Below are 25151 nucleotides of genomic sequence, written 5' to 3' on the forward strand. Positions count from 1 at the left end.
TGCATCCTGCTTCCATTGATCATCATTGAGATGTTTCTACGACTTCATTGGAGTCCACCTGTGGTAAAGTCAACTGATTGGACATGATTTGGAAAGGCACACCTGTCTATATTAGATCCCACAGTTGACAGTGCATGTCAGAGCAAAAACCAAACCATGAGGTCAAAGAAGCTCCGAGACAGGATTGTGTCGAGGCACAGATCTGGGGAACGGTACCAAAACATTTCTGCAGCAGTGAAGGTCCCCAAGAACACAGTGGCCTCCATTATTCTTAAATGGAAGAAGTTTGGAACTATCAAGACTCTTCCTAGAGCTGGCCGCCTGGCCAAACTGAGCAATTGGCGGAGAAGGGCCCTGGTAAGGGATGTGGCCAAGAAGCCGATGGTCACTCTGACAGAGCTCCAGAGTTCCTCTGTGGAAATGTGAGAACCTTCCAGAAGGACAACCATCTCTGCAGCACTCTACCAATATTTGGCGCACGTTGAGTTTTGGCCACGAGAGAAAAATGCAACCAATCATAAGGTGGTATTTTTGTCTTAAAATAATGTTATACTGTGCTATTATATTTGGTTCTGTTATGTAGAATTCTATCATTATGTGATCTTGCAGACATTGATTCAGCTTTGATCTAACTTGATTAAACGAGCGCCATTCATCACTGAAATTCACCGGAGTAGCTTGTTCTCTGGGAAGCCGAATGAGTAGAGCATCCCGTACATGGGCAGAAGCTTCGGGATCTGTGCAATACACAAAGATGAAATTGCATTGAATCGAATTAATCAAATCCATTGATTTACTGGGGTGCAGCTAATCAATTATTCAAGAATCGATGGGTAAATATCACAAATTAAAATGACCTTCGAACAACTTCCCAAATCCAGTCTGTAGCTTTAATAAATTAATGGTTAATATTGAATATAAAGCCCAAAAACAATGACTGATGCAAACCCAATGTTGAAATATTGAAAACCCCTTCAAAAGATGCACACACAAAAGCCAGCAGTAAATAAAAGAATGATTTAATAGAATTTGAATCTTTTCCTTTCAAAAGCCATATTTTAAACATAAATTAGGCTTTAAGTCCCAACCTACATACATACAGCACAACAGCAGTTGAACCTCCATCACTGCAGTGAGAAAGACTGCAGACAGGCAAACAGACAAATTGTCCTCTGGCCAAGTCCAAGTCTTGCCTCGAGTCAAAAGGGGGTAAGCCCCAAAAATAGACTCATCTACAGGCAAGCACCAACTAAACTGGAGGCGGTAGCATACCAGAATACATAAGAAAAAAACTGTAATATTAGGATAGGCACAATGAGAATCGCTATACAGAAAAAACACGGGGGGAAAAAAAAATCACAGCACATCCATCTGGTGACATTGTTCTTTACATGAATGGAGCATTTGGGGAAGGAAAGTGTGACAGAAAGCTTGTTTCACAGAGAATCGTGGCCACGAAGGGAGAGGAGCTAAGTAAGGGTACATTTCGATAGTCTAAAATGGCCTCATCTCCCCTTCATCTGCACTCATGTGAAAACACTATGGTAGACTAGAGGACACCTACTGAGGCAATAGCTGTCTGTCTTGCTGTTCCACACCAGTGCAGATAAATAGAACGAGACAATCCGGAGCCACTTTTACTACTGCAAATTAACGAAGCTCATTAAGAACATCCGGGATGTGGCTCGTACCAAAGGGAAACTCACCTCAGCGACGATAGACCGCAAACGCCACAAAGCTAAAGAAAATGGTGATGCCCACCAGTGACGCAGTGGCGGGCGCGGTGAAGAATTGACGGTACTGTATCTGGAAGTACCAGAGCACAGACAGCATGAGCACAAACAGGGGCACCATGAGGCTGCCCACGTTGAGGGCCACGTGGACCTGGTCGGCAGCCCGGGCCCCTGCTGGTGCTGCCCTGGTGGCGTGCTGGGAGATGTGGCAGTGCAAGACGCAGTTGTCAGACAGGTTTAACGAGGCCAGTGTCTGGCCATCATCCTGTAGCAGCTGGCCCTGGTAGATGAGGCGCACCTGGTGCTCTTGACCGGCGAAGTAGGTCCTGAAGTGGGGTTGGGGAGAAAGGACAAGGGTTACATCAGAGTTAGGTAGTTTTCTGCTGGCTGCCATCACTCTCATATTGTGGTTAACCTCCGGAAAGACCACATGCAACATGTGGACATCTGCCGAGAGTGGTCTCAGACCAGATGATCGAGCAGATGTCATGAACTATATGTTGGAATGTATGACGAGTTTAAGTAAGAAATTGCATGAATGTTGGCTATTATGTTGGACACTCACAGCTGTCCCCCAGTGTTTATGAAGTTAACATCTCAATTAAGTAATACAGACCACACTGAAGTGTCCTGGGATTTATTTGCGAGTTCTAAAGTAATGTAAAAAGAAAGAGGGATGATTGCAACTGTAATGTAAAACAACATCCATGTTTTTAAATGTTTTTATTTAAATGTTTTTGTAAAACATGCACCTCACATCGGATCATCTTGAAACTCTCTGTAAAGCTAACTTCCATCAAGGTTTTATTTGGTCTCCAATTGAATTGGTGGTATAGGCACATGTATATTTTATTACAAATCTCAAATTTGTGTCTACATTCAACTGGTTATGGTTAATTGTGATATACACTGATTGTACAAAACATTATTAAGACCTGCTCTTCCCATGACATACTGACCAGGTGAAAGCTATGATCCCTTATTGATGGCTCTTGTTAAATCCACTTCAATCACTGTACATGAAGGGGAGACAGGTTAAAGACTGACCAGGTGAATCCAGGTGAAAGCTATGATCCCTTATTGATGGCGCTTGTTAAATCCACTTCAATCACTGTACATGAAGGATTTTTAAGCCTTGAGACAATAATTGAGACATGGATTGTGTATGTGTGTAATTCAGTTGGCCAAGACAAGTGCCTTTCAACGGGGTATAGAAGTAGGTGCCAGGCGCACCAGTTTGTGTCAAGAACTGCAACACTGCTGGGTTTGCGCTCAACATTTTGAGAATGGTCCACCACCAAAAGGACATCCAGCCAACTTGACACAAATATGGGAAGCATTGGACACAACATGGTCCAACTGTGGAACACTTTCAACACCTTGTAGAGTCCATGCTAGGAAGGTGTTCTTAATGTTTTGTACACTCAGTGTATGTAAAGAGTACAAATTTCCCTATTTGGGTGTGGTGCCTGGCCTTAGCCTACGCAGTATATTATTCAGGCTACCCTAAAGTACTTTACCTTCTGCTAAAATTATTATAATAATAATAATAATAATATAAAAATGTTCCAGGCGACAAATGTCTATTTCAGACTCAGTCCCATCCATAACAATGGGTGTATAGCCGTTGTTTTTTCTCTCCAAGGTAATATTGAAAATAACAATATTTTCAGATGTATGATTTTTGTGTTCAGTAGAGCCTTCCTTTGAAATGGCTAGCCATGTTTTTACCCAAGCCTTATGAACTCAGACTTATGCTAATATGTTCAATCTCCCCAAAAAGCTTGGCCATTCACATCCATAAAGTTTGCTTTTTGGTGTATACTCCCTCACCAAGGGGGACTATAGAAACACACACCAAACATTTAATGTATGTGTGATATTGCATGGGGGTGTCACATGGGGGTGTCACATCCAGAATGCTAGAATTGCCCTTATATTTTAGGTTCTGCTGGGGTAGGATAGTTCATTAGGCCCAAATCTATGGATTTCACATGATTGGGAATATAGATATGCATCTGTTGGTCACAGACACCTTTAAACAAAAAAAGGGGCGTGGATCAGAAAACCAGTCAGTATCTGGTGTGACCATTTGCCTCACGCAGCGCGACATCTCCTTCGCATAGAGCTGATCAGGCTGTTGATTGTGGCTTGATGTCCCACTCCTGTTCAATGGCTGTGCGAAGTTGCTGGATATTGGCGGGAACTGGACACGCTGTCGTACATGTCAATCCAGAGCATCCCAAACATGCTCAATGGGTGACATGCACGCAATGGAAGAACTGGGACATTTTCAGCTTCCAGGAATTGTGTACAGATCCTTGCAACATGGGACCGTGCATTATCATGCTGAAACATGAGGTGATGGAGGTGGAAGAATGGCACAACAATGGGCCTCAGGATCTCATCACAGTATCTCTGTGCATTCAAAATTTTAAATCGATAAAATGCAATTGTGTTTGTTGACCGTAGCTTATGCCTGCCCATACCATAACCCCACCGCTTGCCCACACTACGCCATACACGCTGTCTGCAATCTGCCTGGTACTCTGGCAACAGGTTTGGTAGGCATTCATGCAGTCAGCATGTCAATTGCACACTCCTCACAACTTGACATTGTGTGAGAAAACATCACATTTTAAAAGTGGCCTTTTATTGTCTCCAGCACAAGCTGCCACACCTGTCAGGTAGATGGATTATCTTGGCAAAGGAGAAATGCTCAGCAATGGACGTAAACAAATTTGTGCACAAAATTTGAGAGTTTTAACTTTTTGTGTGCATGGAAAACTCCTGGGATCTTTTATTTCAGCTCATGAATACTTTACATGTTTCGTTTATATAATTGTTCAGTATAAGTTCATGAGACATTTATAAGTTCTATTCCTCAAGAACCAATGGCTACACTCCCCTACTTATTTGGACAGTGAAGCTAAAACTTTAAATTTTGGTCCAGCATTTTCTATTTGATATACAATGTTTTATATGACGTGACATGACGTACATGTCACCTTTTATTTCAGGGTATTTTCATACCCATCTGATTTACTGTTTAGAAATTAAATCACTTTATGTATCTAGTCCCCACATTGTCATAAGTGTTTGGACAAATTCACTTAGTGTATTCAATTTTGTCAAAAGTTTATTTGATTCCATATTCCTAGCACGCAATGACTACATCAAGCTTGTGACTACAAACTTGTTGGATGCATTTGCAATTTGTTTTGGTTGTGTTTGGAATTGTTGTGCCCAATAGAAATGAATTGTTAAGTAATCTAGTGTCATTTTAGAGTTAGTTTTATTGTAAATAAGAATATAATATGTTTGAACACTTCTAGATTAATGTGGATGCTACCACGGTTATGGATGATCATGGATAAATCGTGTATAATGATGAAACTCAGACGCACAGTTACAGATGCAAAGAGCACGCCCCCAAAACTATTTTTCCTGGGATAATTATTCCCCCGTAACTTTCTATAGTAAAATAGGGTCTGAGCTATGACATATGCAAAACCTTTTTATTTTTTTATTTGAGTTTTTGGATAATTTACATTTACAACGCATTTGGAAAGTATTCAGGCCCCTTGATGTGCATTTTGTTGCGCATTTTGTTTCGTTACTTATTCTAAATGGGATTAAATAGTCCCTGTCCCCCCATTGACACACAATACCCCATAACAAAGCAAAAACTGTTTAGATATTTTTGCAAATGTATTAAAAACAAAAACTGAAATAATACATTTACACAAGTATTCAGACCCTTTACGCAGTACTTTGTTGAAGCACCTTTGGCAGCGATTACAGCCTTGAGTCTTCTTGGGTATGATGCTACACGCTTCTCACACTTGTATTTGAGGGGTTTGTCCCATTCTTCTCTGGAAATCCACTCAAGCTCTGTCAGGTTGGATAGCACAGCTATTTTCAGGTCTCTCCAGAAATGTTCGATCGGGTTCAAGTCCGGACACTGGCTGGGCCACTCAAGGACATTCAGAGACTTGTCCCAAAGCCACTCCTGCGTTGTGTTGCCTGTGTGCTTAGGGTTGTTGTCCTGTTGGAAGGTGAACCTTTGCCCCAGTCTGACGACCTGAGCACTCTGAGCAGGTTTTCATGAAGGATCTCTCTGTACTTTGCTCTATTCATCTTACCCTCAATCCTGACTAGTCTCCCAGTCCCTGCCGCTGAAAAACATTCCCACAGCATGACGCTACCACCACGCTTCACAGTAGGGATGGTGCCAGGGTTCCTCCAGACATGATGCTTGGCATTCCGGCCAAAGAGTTTAATCTTGGTTTCATCAGAAAAGAGAATCTGGTTTCTCATGGTCAGAGTCCTTTAGGTGCCTTTTGGCAATCTCCAAGCGGTCTGTCATGCATTTTACTGAGGAGTGGCTTCCGTCTGGCCACTCTATCATAAATGCCTGATTGGTGGAGTGCTGCAGAGATGGTTGTCCTTCTGGAAGGTTCTCCACAGAATAACTCTGAAGCTCTGTCAGAGTGACCATTGTGTCTTGGTCACCGCCCTAACCAAGGTCTTTCTCCCCCGATGCGCAGTTTGGCCGGGCGGCCAGCTCTAGGAAGAGTCTTGGTGGTTCCAAACAGGTGTGTGCCTTTCCAAATCATGTCCAATTAATTGAATTTACCACAGATGGACTCCAATCAAGTTGTAGAAACATCACAAGGATGATCAATGGAAACAGGATGCACCTGAGCTCAATTTTGATTCTCATAGCAAAGGGACTGAATACTTATGTAAATGTGATATTTTTTTGGGGGGGGGGGGTCATTAAATTTGCAGATGGGTAAACTTTGAGAACCTCCATCTCCTTAATATTTTGTAATTCAGGTTCAAAACGTCTCTTTCTGACCACTTCTACCATGGGCAAACATGAGGTAAACGAGTGATTGAATTCATATAGAACATCCCTTAGTAAATCTAACCCTACAACATAAACAATGGTTTCCCACTTTGAAATAAGCTACATAGTTAAGGGCACCACATTATAAATTGTACACGATCTTCAAATTAGACTCAGCAGTATGTTGCCACAAGCAGCAGTATTTTTTATTTGGAAATACACTTTCGTGTTTTGGATATTTTCAAATACACAGCCCAAACCAACTAGTCTTCTTCAAATAGACGTAGTTGTAAATGCCTGCCAATACTTTGGCAGGCATTTGGCAGGTCTGATTGATACACACCCACCCCTTCACCTCTGCCAGCCTCAATAGTGGTCGGCACCAGTGTGAATCTATGTAAACACACTACCCAAATCTTAACCATAGGGATTATATTCAAACAATCTTACTACAACCCACAAATCCCTAGTTTCTGCCTAAGTATTTGGAAGACGATTAAGTCGATTCCCTTGATGCTATAAGTCTGCCTAAAAAGCATCCTGAAACACCTTGCCATGTGTGTCACCATCCCCAAGGTCTATTAGGAGAGACAGAATGCTGTGAGAAGGCTCTGTTAAGAATGAGTTAGCCTTGGACTTGGTTAATCCCTGCAAGTCTCTGCATAAAGGTTCATTTACATATTAAAAAAAAAAAATACGTTTAAACTTGCAGATAGTCCCTGAAAAAATAGGAGGAAGTGTAGGTCTACTTGTAAGCTGCCCTCTTAACTAAGAGGCAAACAAAATTGAATGTGTCTCAAGTGTTCATATGAATGAATAGGCCAAATGCAATAGATAGATACAAACCTCAAAAGAATAGGTACCTTTTGATGTAACCAATGGTGTCCTCAGGCTTGACCTGGGCCATCCTCTCTGTGTCGTTGAGGAACTTAAGACGCAAGACCATGTTCCTCTCGGCAGCGGCAGTAGTATCCACATCAGGGAAGTGGCTGTCACTTGAGGCACTGTCTAGTGGACTCGGGGTGGGGAAAGAAGGGGAAGGAGAGGGGCCGGCTCCAGCCTGGCCACCTCCGACGCCCTCTCGGTGTCTCACACCATCCCTCCTGAAGCCCGACCCCTCTTCTTCCAGAAGGCTGCTCTCTCCACCTGCCCCCTCTACTCCCCTTTCTCCACCCACCTCAGGAATCTGTCCTCCCGCCTCTGCCTTACCTTCCTCCCCCAAAGGTGGGGTCAGGCTGACCAGAGTGGTTGTGGTAGGTGGCAACTCCGAACTGTCGCTGTCATTGGTGGTGATGTTATTGGGAGCCGGGTGCGGATCAGAGGGGGCGGTCCGGAGCTGGAGGGAGGCAGAGACTGAAGAGGAGGAGGATGAGGTAGGGGGTGTGGTGAAGAGGTTTTCGGGGGGCTCGGCCGTGTGCGTGGAGGCCCAGGCAATCACCAGTACCAGCAGCAGGAGGACCGCCCCAAAGAGCAGGGTGACCTCGTCCCCCACCCCCTCGATTAGAGCCATACCCAGGCCGGGGGTCCCACACTAAGGCAAGGTTTGACTAGGCACCTGGAACAAAGGGGGAGGGAGGAAAAGGATTTGGTTGGGGCTCAGTCTAACACATACTCAAATGGTTTGCCTAGCCAGAGCTTAGTAAAATATGACATTCATGTAGGCAACATTCTGAGGTGTTCAGTTCTTACGGCACAAAGTCTACTCAATTATGGATTGTTAAAATCATAAATAAAAAACATGTTTCAAAACAGAAATTGCACTATTCAGCACATTTCTCCATGACACCTGAAAAATAGGAGCATCTAAGATAGATTGGTCTGCCTGCACAAAGTCTGCTCATGGGCGTTACTTGCAAGAGGAAGTTGAATTGAGTTCTTGAGCTGCAATGATTGTAGGGGGCATGGTAGTGGTTGTGGCCAACATTTGTAAAGGCTCTCTTGGTCACAGAGACAATATTTTGCTTTTTAAAGCAATGATACACTTTTTGTCTTGGGGCTGAGAAAACATTTCAGCTTTAAGCTAATTTCTTGATATTCTTTTTCATTGTGACATGGCTTAATCCGTCTTCTTACACTATCTGAGCGACTCAAACATTTTAACAATTGTGGCCACATGCCACAACATTTTATGAATTTTAGATTGTCTCCAACTGTCTAGTTTTTAATTTGTGACTGTTAGTTCTCCAAGATTCTTAGTCAAAAACATATTGTTTTTAGTCATTTCAGTTTACACTGACAATGTTTACCATCAAGAAATATAAAACAATACATTAAGTTTTGTTTATTTTTTTGGAGTGGCAGCAACTAGGCTTGGGCGGTATCTAGATTGTCAAACTGACCTTGTGCCATCACGGGCCATCCCACCAGACAGGTGTACCATATCAAGAAACTGATTAAACAGCATTATCATGACACAGGTGCACCTTGTTCTGGGGATAATAAAAGGGCACTCTAAAATGTCCAGTTCAGTTTTGTCGCAACATAACGACACAGATGTCTCAAGTTTTGAGGGAGCGTGCAATTGGCATGCTGACTGCAGGAATGTCCACCAGAGCTGTTGCCAGAGAATGTAATGTTCATTTCTCTACCATAAGACGCCTCAAATGTCTTTTACGAATCAAATCAAATGTTATTGTTCACGTACACATGGTTAGCAGATGTTAATGCGAGTGTAGCAAAATGCTTGTGCTTCTAGTTCTGACTGTGCAGTAATATCTAACAACTTTACAACAATGACCTTATACACAAGTGTAAAGGGAAGAATAAGAATATGTACATATAAATATATGGATGAGCGATGGCCGAACAGCATAGGCAAGATGCAGTAGATGGTATCGAGTACAGTATATACATAAGATGAATAATGTAGGGCATATAAACATATAAAGTGGCATTTTTAAAGTGGCTAGTGATACATTTATTACATCCAATTTTAAATTATTAAAGTGGCTAGAGGTGAGTCCGTATATTGGCAGCAGCCACTCACTGTTAGTGATGGCTGTTTATCAGTCTGATGGCCTTGAGATAAAAGCAGTTTTTCAGTCTCTCGGTCCCTGCTTTGATGCACCTGTACCGACCTCGCCTTCTGGATAATAGCAGGGTGAACAGGCAGTGGCTCGGGTGGTTGTTGTCCTTGATGATCTTTTTGGCCTTTCTGTGACATCGGGTGTTGTAGGAGGGCAGATAGTTTGCCCCCGGTGATGCGTTGTGCAGACCTCACTACCCTCTGGAGAGCTTTGCGGTTGTGGGCGGTGCCATTGCCGTACCAGGTGGTGATACAGCCCAACAGGATGCCCTCGATTGTGCATCCGTAAAGGTTTGTGAGTGTTTTAGGTGGCAAGCCAAATTTCTTCAGCCTCCTGAGGTTACGCCTTCTTCATCACAATGTCTGTGTGGGTGGACCATTTCAGTTTGTCCGTGATGTGTACGCCGGGGAACATGAAACTTTCCAACTCCTCCACTAGTGTCCCATCGATGTGGATAGGGGGGTGCACACTCTGCTGTTTCCTGAAGTCCACGATCATCTCCTTTGTTTTGTTGACGTTGAGTGTGAGGTTATTTTCATGACACCACACTCCGAGGGCCCACAACTCCTCCCTGTAGGCCGTCTCGTCGTTGTTGGTAATCAAGCCTACCACTGTAGTGTCGTCTGCAAACTTGATGATTGAGTTGGAGGCGTGCATGGCCACGCAGTCATGGGTGAACAGGGAGTACAGGAGAGGGCTGAGAACAAACCCTTGTGGGGCCCCAATGTTGAGGATCAGCGGGGTGGAGATGTTTCCTACCCTCACCACCTGGTGGAGGCCTGTCAGAAAGTCCAGGACCCAGTTGCACAGGTAAGGGTCGAGACCCAGGGTCTGGAGTTTAATGACGAATTTGGAAGGTATAATGGTGTTAAATGCTGAGCTGTAATCGATGAACAGCATTCTTACTTATGGTTGAAGTTGGAAGTTTACATACACCTTAGCTAAATACATTTAAATTAAGTTTTTCACAATTCCGGACATTTAATCCGCGTAAAAAATTCCCTGTCTTATTTTAAGAATGTGAAATGTCAGAATAATAGTAGAGAGAATGATTTATTTCAGCTTTAATTTCTTTCATCACATTCCCAGTGTGTCAGAAGTTTACATACACTCCATTACTATTTGGTAGCATTGCCTTTAAATTGTTTAACTTGGGTCAAATGTTTCGGGTAGCCTTCCACAAGCTTCCCACAATAAGTTGGGTGAATTTTGGCCCATTCCTCCTGACAGAGCTTGTGTAACTGAGTCAGGTTTGTAGGCCTCCTGCTCGCACACGCTTTTTCAGTTCTGCCCACAGATTTTCTATAGGATTGAGGTCAGGGCCACTCCAATACCTTGACTTTGTTGTCCTTAAGCCATTTTGCGAGAACTTTAGAAGTATGCATTGTCCATTTGGAAGACCCATTTTCGACCAAGCTTTAACTTCCTGACTGACGTCTTGAGATGTTGCTTCAATATATATTCACATAATTTTCCTACCTCATGATGCCATCTATTTTGTGAAGTGCACCAGTCCCTTCTGCAGCAAAGCACCCCCACAACATGCTGCTGCCACCCCCGTGCTTCACGGTTGAGATGGTGTTCTTCCGCTTGCAAGCTCCCCCCTTTTTCCTCCAAACATAATAATGGTTCATTATGGCCAAACAGTTCTATTCATCAGACCTGAGGACATTTCTGCAAAAAGTATGATCATTGTCCCCATGTGCAGTTGCAAACCGTAGTCTGGCTTTTTTATGGCGGTTTTGGAGCAGCGGCCTTGTGTCAATATAGGACTCGTTTTACTGTGGAAAAAGATACTTTTGTACCCGTTGTTCTGGGATTGATTTGCACTTTTTGCACCGAAGCACATTAATCTCTAGGAGACAGAATACGTCTCCTTCCTGAGGTATGACAGCTGTGTGGTCCCATGGTGGTTATACTCGCGTACTATTTTTTGTACAGATGAACATGGTACCTTCAGGCGTTTGGAAATTGCTCCCAAGAATGAACCAGACTTGTGAGGTCTACAATTATTTTTCTGAGGTCTTGTCTGATTTCTTTTGATTTCCCCATGATGTCAAGCAAAGAGGTACTGAGTTTGAAGGTAGGCCTTGAAATACATCCACAGGTACACCTCCAATTGACTCAAATGATGTCAATTAGCCTATCAGAACCTTCTAAAGCCATGACATTCTTTTCTGGAATTTTCCAAGCTGTTTAAAGGCACAGTCAACTTAGTGTATGTACACTTCTGACCCACTGGAATTGTGATAGTGAATTATAAGTGATATAATCCATCTGTAAACAATTGTTGGAAAAATTACTTGTGTCATGCACAAAGTATATGTCCTAACCGACTTGCCAAATTTATAGTTTGTTAACAAGAAATTTGTGGGAGTGGTTGAAAAACAAGTTAATGAATCCAACTTAAGTGTATGTAAACTTCTGACTTCAACTGTAGATATTCCTCTTGTCCAGATGGGATAGTGCAGTGTGCAGTGTGATTGCGTCATCTGTGGACCTACTGGGGCGGTAAGCAAATTGGAGTGGGTCTAGGGTGTCAGGTAGGTGGAGGTGATATGTTCCTTGACTAGTCGCTCAAAGCACTTTATGATGACGGAAGTGAGTGCTACAGGGCGATAGTCATTTAGCTCAGTTACATTCGCGTTCTTGGGAACAGGAACAATGGTGGCCCTCTTGAAGCATGTGGGAACAGCAGACTGGGATAAGGATCGATTGAATATGTCCATAAACACACCAGTCAGCTGGTCTGCGCATGCTCTGAGGATGCGGCTAGGGATGCTGTCTGGGCCGGCAGCCTTGCGAGGGCTAACACGTTTAAATGTTTTACTCACGTTGGCTGCGGTGAAGGAGATCCCGCAGATTTTGGTAGCGGGCCGTGTCAGTGGCACTGTATTGTCCTCAAAGTGAGCAAAGAAGTTCTTTAGTTTGCCTGGGAGCAAGACATCGGTGTCCGCTACGGGGCTGGTTTTCTCTTTGTAATCCGTGATTGACTGTAGACCCTGCCACATACGTCTTGTGTCTGAGCCGTTGAATAGCGACTCTACTTTGTTTCTATACTGACGCTTAGCTTGTTTGATTGCCTTGCGGAGTGAATTGCTACACTCTTTGTATTCGGTCATGTTTCCGGTCGCCTTGCCACAATTAAAAGCAGTGGTTCACGCTTTGAGTTTTGCACGAATGCTGCCATCAATCCACGGTTTCTGGTTGGGGAAGGTTTTAATAGTCACCGTAAGTACAGCATAACCGATGCACTTGCTAATAAACTCGCTCACCGAATCAGCGTACACATCAATGTTGTTGTCTGAGGCTATCCAGAACATATCCCAGTCCACGTGATCGAAGCAATCTTGAAGCGTTTAATCCGATTGGTGAGACCAGCATTGAACAGACCTGAGCACGGGCGTTTCTTGTTTTAGTTTCTGTCTGTAGGCTGGGAGCAACAAAATGGACACTAAAGTCGTGGTCAGATTGGTTCGAAAGGAGGGCGGGGAAGGGCTTTGTATGCATCGCGGAGAGAGTAACAATGATCCAGCCCGGGTCGTGCAAAATCCCTAGCTACAATAAATGCATCCTCAGGATATATGGTTTCCAGTTTACATAGAGTCCAAAGAAGTTATTTCAGGGTAGTCGAGGTGTCTGCTTGGGGGGATATACACGACTGTGATTATAATCAAAGAAAATTCTCTTGGTAGATAATGTGGTCGGCATTTGATTGTAAGGGATTCTAGGTCAGGTGAACAAAAGGATGTAAGTTCCTGTATGTTGTTATGATCACACCATGACTCGTTAATCATAAGGCATACACCCCGCCCTTCTTAATTAACAGAAAGATGTTTGTTTCTGTTGGAGCGATGCATGAAGAAACCGGGTGGCTGTACCGACTCTGCTAACATATCCTGAGTGAGCCATGTTTCCGTGAAACAGAGAATGTTACAATCTCTGATGTCTCTCTGGAATGCTACCCTTGCTCGGATTTCGTCTATCTTGTTGTCAAGAGACTGGACATTGGCAAGTAGTATGCTCGGGAGCGATGCGCAATGTACCCGTCTACGGAGCCTGACTAGAAGACTGCTCTGTCTTCCGCCATTGTTTTGGGACGCCTACTGGGATTCGATCCATTGTTCTGGGTGGTGGTCCAAACAGAGGACCCGCTTCAGGAAAGTCCTATTCCTGTTCGTAATGTTGGTAATTTGCCGTTGCTCTTATATCCAATAGTACTTCCCGGCTGTATGTGATAAGACTTCAAATTTCCTGGGGTAACACAGTGTAAGAAATAATACATACAAAAATAATATACTGCATAGTTTCCTAAGAACGCGAAGTGAGGCGACCATCTCTGTCGGCGCCAGGTTTACCGTGTAAGAGAATTTGGCAGTACATTCAGACAGCCTAACAACCACAGACCATGTTTATAGCGTCGTGTGGGCTAGCGGTTTTCTGATGTCAACGTTGTAAACAGAGTGCCCCATGGTGGCAGTAGGGTTATGGTATGGCAGGGATAAGCTACAAACAATGAACACAATTGCATTTTATCAATTGGCAATTTTAATGCACAATAATACCGTTACGAGATCCTGAGGCCCATTTTTTTTATTTTACAAATTTGTGACCAGTCATGTGAAATCCACAGATTAGGGCCTAATTTACTTATTTCAATTGACTGATTTCCACATATGAACTCTAACTTTAAATTAAGTATTTTTACTCAGTGGTGTAAAGTTCTTAATAAGTAGTACTTTCAAGTATTTTTTATTTAAGTCTTTTTTGGGGTATATGTACTTTACTATTTATATTTTTGGCAACTTTTACTTCACTACATTCCTAAAGAAAATAATGTATGTTTTACTCCACTTTCCCTGACACCCAAAAGTACTTGGTACATTTTGAATGCTTATCAGAACAGGACAATTGTCTAATTCACACACTTATCAAGAGAACATCCCTGGTCATCCCTACTGACTCTGATTTGGCAGACTCACTAAACACATGCTTATTTTATAAATGATGTCTGAGTGTTGGAGCATGCCCCTGGCTATAGGTAAATAAAAAATGATGGCATCTGGTTTGCTTTATATAAGGAATTGGAAATGATTTACTATTGATCATTTAGTATATTTTAGAAATTACAATTACTTTTTGGTACTCAAGTATTAAAAACAAATACTTTTAGACTTTTACTCAAGTAGTAATTTATTGGGTGACTTTCCCTTTTACTAAAGTCATTTTCTATTAAAAAGTTATCTTTAATTTTACTCAAGTAAAAGTAAAGAGATACTTGCCCTTTGCCAAGCCATCATTGTAAATAAGAATTCGTTTTTAACTGACCTGCCTGGTAAAAAACATTAATAATAACTCAATTACTTGTCTTGTACATTCAGACAGTCAATGACAACTGTGGGGTCAAAAAGTCCTGCTATGTGGTGATCGGTCTCTCTGTGATCCTGAACGTAATGATAGGCTGGCAATAGGCTATTTATTGGTCAATATTTATTGGATACAAAGTAAGTAGTTAACTGACCTACCATAAATTCTGCATTAGTAGCTACCACCAACGAGTTAGTTAGTTGTAGTGAACAAGGTCGTGACTACACACTTCGACTAACTTACACTAGAAAGCTAACAAGCCAGGCCTAGTTAGTTACCTAGCTACGTACGTTCACAAGTTCCTTAACCACTGGCTCTACGAGGGCAGTTGGTTAACTTTAACTTATCTCCTGCAAACTCGCTTAGCTAGCTAGTTAGCTACCTGCTGGCGACGATAGTGTGTAACTAGTACAGCTGCTAGTTACCTAGACTAGCAAGCATCCGCCTAGCCCTAACAGGTAGTCATTCGTCAAATATCCCAACAATTCAAGCCATAGTAGCTAGCTAACTATTAACTGTAGCGGCTCTAACGGCAAAATATTAATCAACCAGAGTTTAATGTCAATCAAACGAACGACTAGTGTTACTACAACAATACTTCAACAAAATATATGCATAGTAGAACTTACTGTTAACATTTGAAATAGCATCATTGTAGCTAAATCATTATCCAATTTGATGTGCACTTCCTTACATCAGCATTTCGTCATCAACATTAAAAAAGTACTTCCGGGTCACGGAATATCAAAAGTTTTCAAAATAAAAGTGTGTATGTGTATATATTTAATTATGTGTCTATATATATATATAATTATTGTGTATACATGTGTGTATATATAAACCAAAAAACTGTCCAAACATTATTCATATTTGTTCATATTTATGTGACATTTGCATTATTTGTGGGTTTTAAAACATTTTCCAAAGTTAAATAAATGCATTAGGCCTATAAATTACATGTTGGCTTAATGAGGCAAAAATGTGTACGTGTGGATGTAAAAGTGGGGTTGGAAATACTCAGTAGGGTCTTCTTAACAGCTTCTGCCCACAAGCCATAAGACTCCTGAATGGCTAATCAAATGGCTACCCAGACTATTTGCATTGCCCCCCCCTTCTACACTGCGGCTGCTACTCTCTGTTATTATCACTTTAATAACTATACCTACATGTACATATTACCTCAATTACCTCAACACCGGTGCACATGCACATTGACTCTACCAGTACCCCTTGTAAATAGCCCCGCTATATTGATATTTATTGCTGCTCTTTAATTATTTGTTACTCTTATCTCTTACTTTTTTTATAGGTATTTTTCTTACAACTGCATTGTTGGTTAAGGACTTGTAAGTAAGCATTTCACTGTAAGGTCTACCTACACCTGTTGTATTCAGCGCATGTGACAAATAAGATTTGATTTGATCTATACTGAACAAAAATATAAATGCAACATGCAACAATTTCAACAATTTTACTAAGGTATAGTTCATGTAAGGAAATCAGTCAATTAATTTTTTTAAATGTATTAGTCCCTAATCTATGGATTTCACATGAAGTGGGTGGGCCTGGGAGGGCAAAGGCTCACCCACTTGGGAAACTGACTCACCCACTGGGGAGCAAGGCCCAGCCAGTCAGAATGAGTTTCCCCACAAAAGGGCTTTATTACAGACAGAAATACTCCTCCGTTTCATGACTTATGCTAGAGAAATTCACATTAAATTCTCTGTCAACAGCTCTGGTGGACATTCCTTCTGTAATAAGCTCACGTAGTTGCTGTCACAAACTCCACACAGTTGTCATTGACTAGTTGGATATTAATTTAAAATCAAATCCAATTTGTCACATGCGCCAAATACAACAGGTATTACAGTGAAATGTAGGTATAGTTAAAGTGACTATGCATAGATAATAAACAGAGTAGCTGCAGCGTAAAAGGGGGGGTGGTTGCAAATAGTCTGGGTAGCCATTTGAATAGCTGTTCAGAATCTTATGGCTTGGGGGTAGAAGCTGTTAAGAAGTTTTTGGGACCTAGACTTGGCGCACCGGTACTGCTTGCCTTGCGGTAGCAGAGAAAACAGTCCATGAATAGGGTGGCTGGAGTCTGACCATTTTTAGGGCCTTCCTCTGACACCGCCTGGTATAACTTGGCCCCAGTGATGTATACCGCCTGGTATAACTTGGCCCCAGTGATGTACAAGGCCGTTCACACTACCCTCTGTAGTGCCTTCGGTCGGAGGCCGAGCAGTTGCCATACCAGGCAGTGATATAAATTACATCGAGATTCCCTCTTAATTCTCTCTAACTTTATTCAGTTTATTCAATAAATCCCGCAACTTCTCTCATACTGTGAGGAAAAAATATAACATGTTCAGACCTTAAAGGGCAGTTTAATTTCAAATGTTTCACCCATACGGAGATAATCCAATAGGAGTTTTATAGTTACATCGTTAGGGTAAGATAACCAAAAGTGGACACACTCTAATCAGTTTCTAGAGCTCAATATCCCAGATTTTTTTGATTATTTTAATAGTGCTTAAAACCTCATCTTTATCAAATGATCCATTTAAGATACCAACTCAAAACCTACGTACGTCTACGAATGGGTGGTTTAAATTGTATCTAATCATTCTCAGCATTACTTTATCAAATCTCTAGTAATTGATTATACACACATACAATTTATCCTAATTTCAAATAATTCACAGAACCCATATAAAACTTAAGAAATCGTAGGTACTCACACAGAACTTTAAGGATCACCCACACAGGATTGGTCAGATGTTCACACAGAACTGGTCAGACGTCCACACAGAACATCAGAACATAAAAAGGTTTGCCCACACAGAGTCAACCCTACCCCGCTCACACAGAACGGTCCGACAACTATTACCTAGTGATCCCATTACAAAATACTCACACAGAGTAACCCAGGGCATACCTGGCTAGCACATTTAAAATAATTGGAATTCACCACCTCTGAGGGTCACTTAGACAATCACACAGACGCACAGAATGAGGTCCTTCTTCCAATAGGGCTTCACCAAATGCCGTGTTTTCACCTAGAATGCACAGTCCCTTTGGCCCCTCACCCCGACAGACCTCACCAAATCCCCACTGTGATCAATTCAGCGTCAGGATGGCTTTTGGTCACTGGCAAACGGACAGTGCAGAGTATCTTTTGAGTCCACAAACAGTCAGATTACTAGACCGGCTAGACAATCTGGACTGTCTCTTTCTAAAATTATCTGCCTCAATTCTTGCAACCTCTATTCGTCACTGTGTTGACAATCCTCCAGATGAGCTTCAATGCCATACAACTCTCCTTCCATGGCCTCCAACTGCTCTTAAATACAAGTAAAACTAAATGCATGCTCTTCAACCGATCACTGCCTGCACCTGCCCGCCTATCCAGCATCACTACTCTGGACGGTTCTGACTTAGAATACGTGGACAACTACAAATAGCTAGGTGTCTGGTTAGACTGTAAACTCTCCTTCCAGACTCACATCAAACATCTCCAATCCAAAGTTAAATCTAGAATTGGCTTCCTATTTCGCAACAAGGCATCCTTCACTCATGCTGCCAAACAGACCCTCGTAAAACGGACCATCCTACCGATCCTCGATTTCGGTTATGTCATTTGCAAAATAGCCTCCAATACCCTACACAATTTGTAAAGTGTAAAGCGGTCATCAAGGCAAAGGGTGGCTACTTTGAAGAATCTCAAATATATAAAGTATATTTTGATTTGTTTAACTCTTTTTTTTGGTTACTACGTGATTCAATATATGTTGTTTCATAGTTTTGATGTCTTCACTATTATTCTACACTGTTGAAAATAGTCAAAATAAAGAAAACCCCTTGAATGAGTAGGTGTGTCCAAACTTTTGACTGGTACTCTATATTTGTGTTCCAGTATCTGTGAGCTCCTTTTCTGCTGCATTAGCTTTGGCTTTGACTGGTGCATGTGACGGCGTGTCTGCAGTCCATAGATACTTTCCAGTGACATGAGCAATCGTGTAGGAGTAATTCATGCCTCATCCTGAAGCGTTGGATTTGTGGAGGAAGGATGTCCAAGGATGGGTTCCCCAGAGGGCTCAGGTGTGGTTTGTGATCAGTTTGCAGCTGAAAGTGTTGATCAATGAGAAGGCGTCTGAATATTTCACATGCCCATGTCAGCTCCAGAGCTTACTTTTCCACTTGAGCGTATCTCTGCTCAGTCGGTGTGAGAGACCGGGAAGCGTAGGCAACTGGGTCTCCATTCCTCACTCTTCTTCTGCAGCAGCACTCCTAGTCATAGAAAGACGCATCAGCTGACATATTGATCTCTTTCTTTGGGTCGGACAAGGCTAGCACAGGTGTGGATATCAGCTCCTCCTTCAGCTCTTTGAAGGCTTTAACTTGGTCGGCCCCCCAGGACCAGTGTTTCTTCTTTGAGAGTAGGTTTCTGAAAGGTTTGTCCTTTTCTGCTAACTGAAGGATGAACTTTCCCAGTTGGTTCACCATTCCTAGAAAACTTTGCAGCTCGCTTACGTTGGATGGCTCCGCCATCTCCTTGACAGCCTCTGTCTTTGTCGGGTCAAGTCACATGTGTCCATCTTCAGAGTTATGCCTGCTTTTTCCATCTTCTGCAATGCGGCATGAGGTCTTGCATCATGCGCCTCCTGTGTTTGGCCCGGGACCAACAAATCATCCATGTGACAGACCACAACTTCCAGGCCTTCAGTGACCTCTGTCACCATTCTATTCTGGAAGTGTTCAGGTGCTGAATCGATGCCAAAAGGCAGATTGTTGAAGTAGCAATGTCCAAAAGGTGTGATGAAGGTTCTTAGCTTAACTGACTCCTCGGCTAGCGGGATCTGCAAGAAGCCCATGTTCGCATCGAGCTTGCTGAAGATCTTTGCCCCGGCTAGTGAGCCAAGGGAAGTATGTATTTTTCTCTACACACTGACTCATTGAGACTGATGAAATCAACACATATCCTGTCAGAGGAATCCGTTGTAGAGTGAGTAGGGTTCTGCACTGGGTTTCAGCTTGATGGTATATGGGTGTTGTACTGTGCCAAGACTGCTGCACAGCTTTGGATAGCTTTCTTTCAGTGTCTGTAAATCAATGTTGTGGAGTCGCGCAACTAGCTCAATCTTTGTGATAGCTGGGTTGCCTAGTAAAGCTGTGTAGATCTCTGATGACATCATACATGACCTCGAGGGTCTCTTTTTCTCCCTTTGGTAGAACCACACTTGTGAAGCTGATCATGTCCAGCGGCGCTCTTCCTGGTCCTAGCAGAAGTTTTGTTGGTTTTTGCAGAGCTGGCTTGCTGGTTACTGCAAAAATGTGATTGAACACATTGTCTGGGATAACAGTCACATATTTAGAATTTCACATTTCTGTCCATCACTTGAATGTCAATCATCCATGGGTCACTTCCTGCTGTCATTGTTCCTAGGAAAATGCTATCATCATCTTCTTAAACCATGTTTACAGCTCTTGATGACATACACATAGGTAATGCCCCTTTTTCCCACAGGAGTGACACACTACTTCATTAGCTGCACACTATGCTCTTGGTTCTGCAAGGATTTTGCAACAGTTTCCACACTTTTACAACTTTTTGCATTAGCATTAGCATTAGTATTTCCATGGCTAGCTTTCTCAAGCTGTGCCCCTGCCGCTGCACCTTGCACTGGCGGCAGGCCTCTTCCCACTGCTGCCAGTGGCTGATGCACTTCTACCGCGACATCATGCTGATTAGCCTCCTCTATTTTTTTTTTACCCAAAACTTTTTAACCCAGTGCTTAAATGTACGTGAGTAAAATAACTACTAACGGTGAATCTTTATGAATGCATATTTATTGCTAACTTGATGTTGCTTCACATTACAAGTCACGAGAGAGAAATTCTTTCCTCATGAACCCCTACATTCCCACAGGCCATGATTAGCATATGGCCAATCAGAAAGCAATATGCAAATAACACCACAAATACATGAGCTGAGTGTAATGTGTTGTCCATGAGAGACTTGACAACCCTGAAAGTGAAAGAAAGTGGCAATTCCATGCAAAAATCCAACTGCAAGCTAGTGATGTATTCTGACCACCAGTTGGAGCCAAAAGGCAAGAAAACACTCAAATGTCAATACAAAGGTAAAGCGTTTGAACTGGAGTTTCAAGTGAAAAAACAAGACGCACCTGCAATACTTGGAAGATCAGCTTGTCCGCAAATGGGCTTAATACAGGGAATATTCAAGCTTGAACAAAAGACAGAGACTGACATTGAGTGAATATGAAGATTTATTCACGACTTGGATGTGTTCCAGGAGTTCATTACATACAAATAGCCCTAGAAGTCACACCAGTGGTTCACTCAACTAGAAAAGTGAAAAACTGAACTGCATGGAAAACATGGATGTTGTCATCAGGCAAACTGAGAGGGTAAACAGTTTGGTGACAATCAAAATGCGGGTATGCATGGACCCACAGGATCTAAACACAAAGTCATCAAGAGAGAACATTGTAATTTATGTACCATTGAAGAGGTAGTTACTGAAATGCCTACGCTAAGGTATTTTCAGTAGATGATGCAAACCAAGGATTCTGGCAAATCCAATTGGATGATGAGAGCTCCCGACTCTGTACTTTCAATACACTGTTAGGGAGGTATTCATTCATTGGAATTGCATCTGCTCCAGAGGTGTTCCAGAGGTGCCTCGCCCAATATCTGGAAGGTGTCATAAACATCATGGATGACATTCTTGTCTGGGGTGATGACACAGAGCAGCACGCCCAGAGACTGAAACAGCCACTAGACAGACTGAGAAGCATCAACTTGAAACTGAATAAGGACAAGTGCAAAATCAGAATTACATAAATTGGCTACATTGGACATGTGAAAAGCAAACAAGGCCTGAAATAAGACTCCCAAAAGGTAAGAGCAATACAAGAAATGCCAGAGTCAAAGGACTAAGTAGCGGTTCAGAGGTTCATGGGAATGTTGCAGTATCTCGCAAAGTTAATCTTAAATCTCTCAGATGTCAGCACACCACTGAAACAACTGCTGGAAGGGGACATTCAGTGGCACTGGGAGTCTTCACAGTAACAGAGCTTCAAAAGCTTGAAATCACTCATCAGCAATGAGTGTTAAAGTACTATGATGTGAAAAAAAGTCTGTGACACTATCTCAGGATGCAAGCTCAGAAGGCTTGGGAGCTGTGATTTTGCATGGTGGGCAGCCAATCGCATACGAGTCAAGAACCCTCAGGCTGTCAAGAGATATGCTCAAATGTAAAAGAGCTACTGGCGATAGTGTATGGCTGAGAGAAGTTTTATCAATACCTGTATGGAGAACAGATCCAGGTGGATCACCAGCCAGACTACAGAGAATGCTGATGAGACTACAGAGATAGTCTACATGTGACATAAACCAGGAAAGGAGATGCACATTACTGATGTGCTGAGACGAGCATACCTGAAGGAACAGAGAGAGAAATTGCTAGATGTAAACTACATTGCTCATCAACTTCCTGTTTCAGAAGAAATACTGCAACAAAACAGCAACAGCAGAAGACGAAGAGTTAAGACCGGTCACAGAAACAGTTAAGAAAAAGGATTGCGAGAGGAAGAATTGCAAAGAAAATACAGCACTATTGGACCTTTAGAGAGGACTTGATGGACTGCTGTTCAAAACGTGTCGTTCATCAGAAAATGAGAGAATAAATTCTGGAAAAAGTCCATGAAGTGTACAGGGGAATCGTAAAATGTAAGAAACAAGCAAGGGATGTTCTGGCCAGGCATGGTAAACAGATTTGAAGATGTAACAATGTTACAAAAATGTTACAAAATGTGCAGTCTGCAACACACACAAAAACAATACCAAAGAGCCTCATCCATGTCTCATCCAGTCACAGAGAGCGCTTGGACCAAAGTTCGAGTGGACCTCTTCGTTTACAATGGCACAGAATATCTACTCAGAATACCCAGAAATCTTTAAGCTCAGTGGAACAACAAGTAAACACATCATTATAGCACGAAAGTCAATCTTCGCAAGGCATGGGGTGCCTGATGTTTTGTGCTCAAATAATGGAAGAGTTGGTGAGTCAAGAAATGTCACAGCTGGGATTTAAAACATGTCACGCCGAGCCCTAGATTTCCACAGTCAAACGGCCAAGCTGAGAGAGAAGTTCAGACTGTGAAAAACCTGTTGAGAAAAGTACAAGATGGCTTACATTACATAGCTCTCCTTGAGTACAGAAACACACCCCTGGATGGAGTAGGTATCTCACCAGCACAACTATTAATGGGAAGAAGGCTGAAGAGAAAGATTCCAACATCAAATAGATCAACATTTCAGGAGCCGTCTCACAAGCAGACAACAGAGACAAAAACACTACTTTCACTAAGCTTTCGGTCATGAAAGAAGGAGAATGAATAAGGATCAGACAAGACAACAAATGGCAACCAGCAAGTGTACTTGGGAAACATTTGTACTTGGAAAACAAGTTAATACATATAGTACAAACACCAAACGAGAGAATTTACAGAAGGAACCAGAGACACCTGTTAAAAATACATGAAACAACACACCCAGAGAGACGCACAGAAACCGTAATGGACTTACCTTATCCTGTGGATAGAGAACCTGAAAAAAGTGTCAGCCTGGAGAGAGTTATGGACAGCATAAAGAAACACAGAGACGGCCCGACCTCTTAACTCTGAAACACCTTTTTAGCCTTAACTACACTCCAAATCAAATGGCTACATGTTTTACATGTAAACATCAGAAGTATAAGGAGAAACAAATAGGAGCTGATGCAACTTCTTCTAGAAAAGCAAATTAACATTGCCTCTATCACCGAAACCTTTCTAAGTACTAATACAAGATTTCGCATTCCTGGCTATAACATTCTCAGAAAGGATCGACCAAAGGGATGCAGAGGTAGCGTGGCACTTATTTTAAAGGAAGGAATTGAGTACTCTGAAGCTGTTTTTAACCTCACCAAAGAAGAACTTAACAACAACGAGTACGCTAGAGTAAAAATACTCTTAAATGCACATACAGCTCTTCTGATAGACACTTTATACTGTCCACTCACTTACCACCATCAGACCACCACAACAACAACTCCCACCACATATCCTTAGTCTCGTCAAGCAGAAGAGAAAGGTCTGGAGAGATTTTATTAGAAGAGAGAGCACCAAACCTGAAAACAGAAGTTAATCGGTAACAGAATCATATCAGATACCAACTCACCCTCCACAAACAGAAACAGTGGACTGCCTTTTATCACCAACTAGAAACAGACACCAACCCCCGGACCTTCTGGCAAAAAAATCTAAACAATTAATGTAGACAAAACTAATAATATCATACCTGTGCTAAAGTAACAAGATACAAGACAACAAAGCAAAATCTATATTATTTAGGAACCACCTACAAAATGTTAATTCTTGTCCCATTGACCTTCTCTTTGAAGAGAAGAAAAACATTGTCGATAGAGAAATACAGAAAACAAGATATACAGTTGAAGTCGGAAGTTTACATACACTTTGGTTGGAGTCACTGAAACTCGTTTTTCAACCACTACACACATTTCTAGTTAACAAACTATAGTTTTTGGCAGTAATTTTTCCAACAACTGTTTACAGACAGATTATTTCACTTATAATTCACCGTGTCACAATTCCAGTGGGTCAGAAGTTTACATACACTAAGTTGACTGTGCCTTTAAACAGCTTGGAAAATGCCAGAAAATGATGTCATGGCTTTAGAAGCTTCTGATAGGCTAATTGACATAATTTGAGTCAATTGGAGTTGTACCTGTGGATGTATTTCAAGGCCTACCTTCAAACTCAGTGCCTTTTTGCTTGACATCATGGGTCAAATCAAAAGAAAATCAAAGACCTCAGGAAAAAAGAATTTCAGACCACCACAAATCTGGTTCATCCTTGGGAGCAATTTCCAAATGCCTGAAGGTAACATGTTCATCTGCACAAACAATAGTACACAAGTATAAACACCATGGGATCACGCAGTCGTCATACCACTCAGGAAGGAGACGCGTTCTGTCTCCTAGAGATGAATGTACTTTGGTGCAAAAAGTGCAAATCAATCCCAGAAGATGCTGGAGGAAATGGGTACAAAAGTATCTATATCCACAGTAAAACGAGTCCTATA

General features: G+C 42.1%; 1 protein-coding gene across 2 annotated transcripts; it reads right to left on the bottom strand.

Annotated features, from left to right (window-relative positions):
• Window positions 1–1003: 1003 nt before the first annotated feature.
• Window positions 1004–24192, bottom strand: tmub1 (transmembrane and ubiquitin-like domain containing 1). Of its 2 annotated transcripts, none has more exons than XM_020467125.2 (3): window positions 24074–24192; window positions 7452–8143; window positions 1004–2059 (listed from the first exon to the last, which is right to left on the bottom strand). In XM_020467125.2, the coding sequence occupies exons 2-3, from the start codon at window positions 8096–8098 to the stop codon at window positions 1708–1710; spliced, it is 999 nt and encodes a 332-aa protein (XP_020322714.1). In that variant the 5' UTR covers window positions 8099–8143; window positions 24074–24192; the 3' UTR covers window positions 1004–1707. The 2 variants fall into 2 exon arrangements, with proteins under 2 accessions (XP_020322714.1, XP_020322713.1); XM_020467124.2 differs by lacking the exon at window positions 24074–24192 and adding an exon at window positions 15611–15721.
• Between the last annotated feature and the right edge of the window lie 959 nt (window positions 24193–25151).

The sequence above is a fragment of the Oncorhynchus kisutch genome, linkage group LG30 (assembly GCF_002021735.2).
Source record: "Oncorhynchus kisutch isolate 150728-3 linkage group LG30, Okis_V2, whole genome shotgun sequence".
Classification (NCBI taxonomy): domain Eukaryota; kingdom Metazoa; phylum Chordata; class Actinopteri; order Salmoniformes; family Salmonidae; genus Oncorhynchus; species Oncorhynchus kisutch.

Excerpts from the sequence above, each read along its gene's own strand:
- tmub1 (XM_020467125.2), bottom strand. The coding sequence starts at position 8,098 with ATGGCTCTAATCGAGGGGGTGGGGGACGAGGTCACCCTGCTCTTTGGG. Across the intron at positions 2,060-7,451 it reads ACCATTGGTTACATCAAAAG|GACCTACTTCGCCGGTCAAG; the intron begins GTACCTATTCTT and ends ACCCCACTTCAG.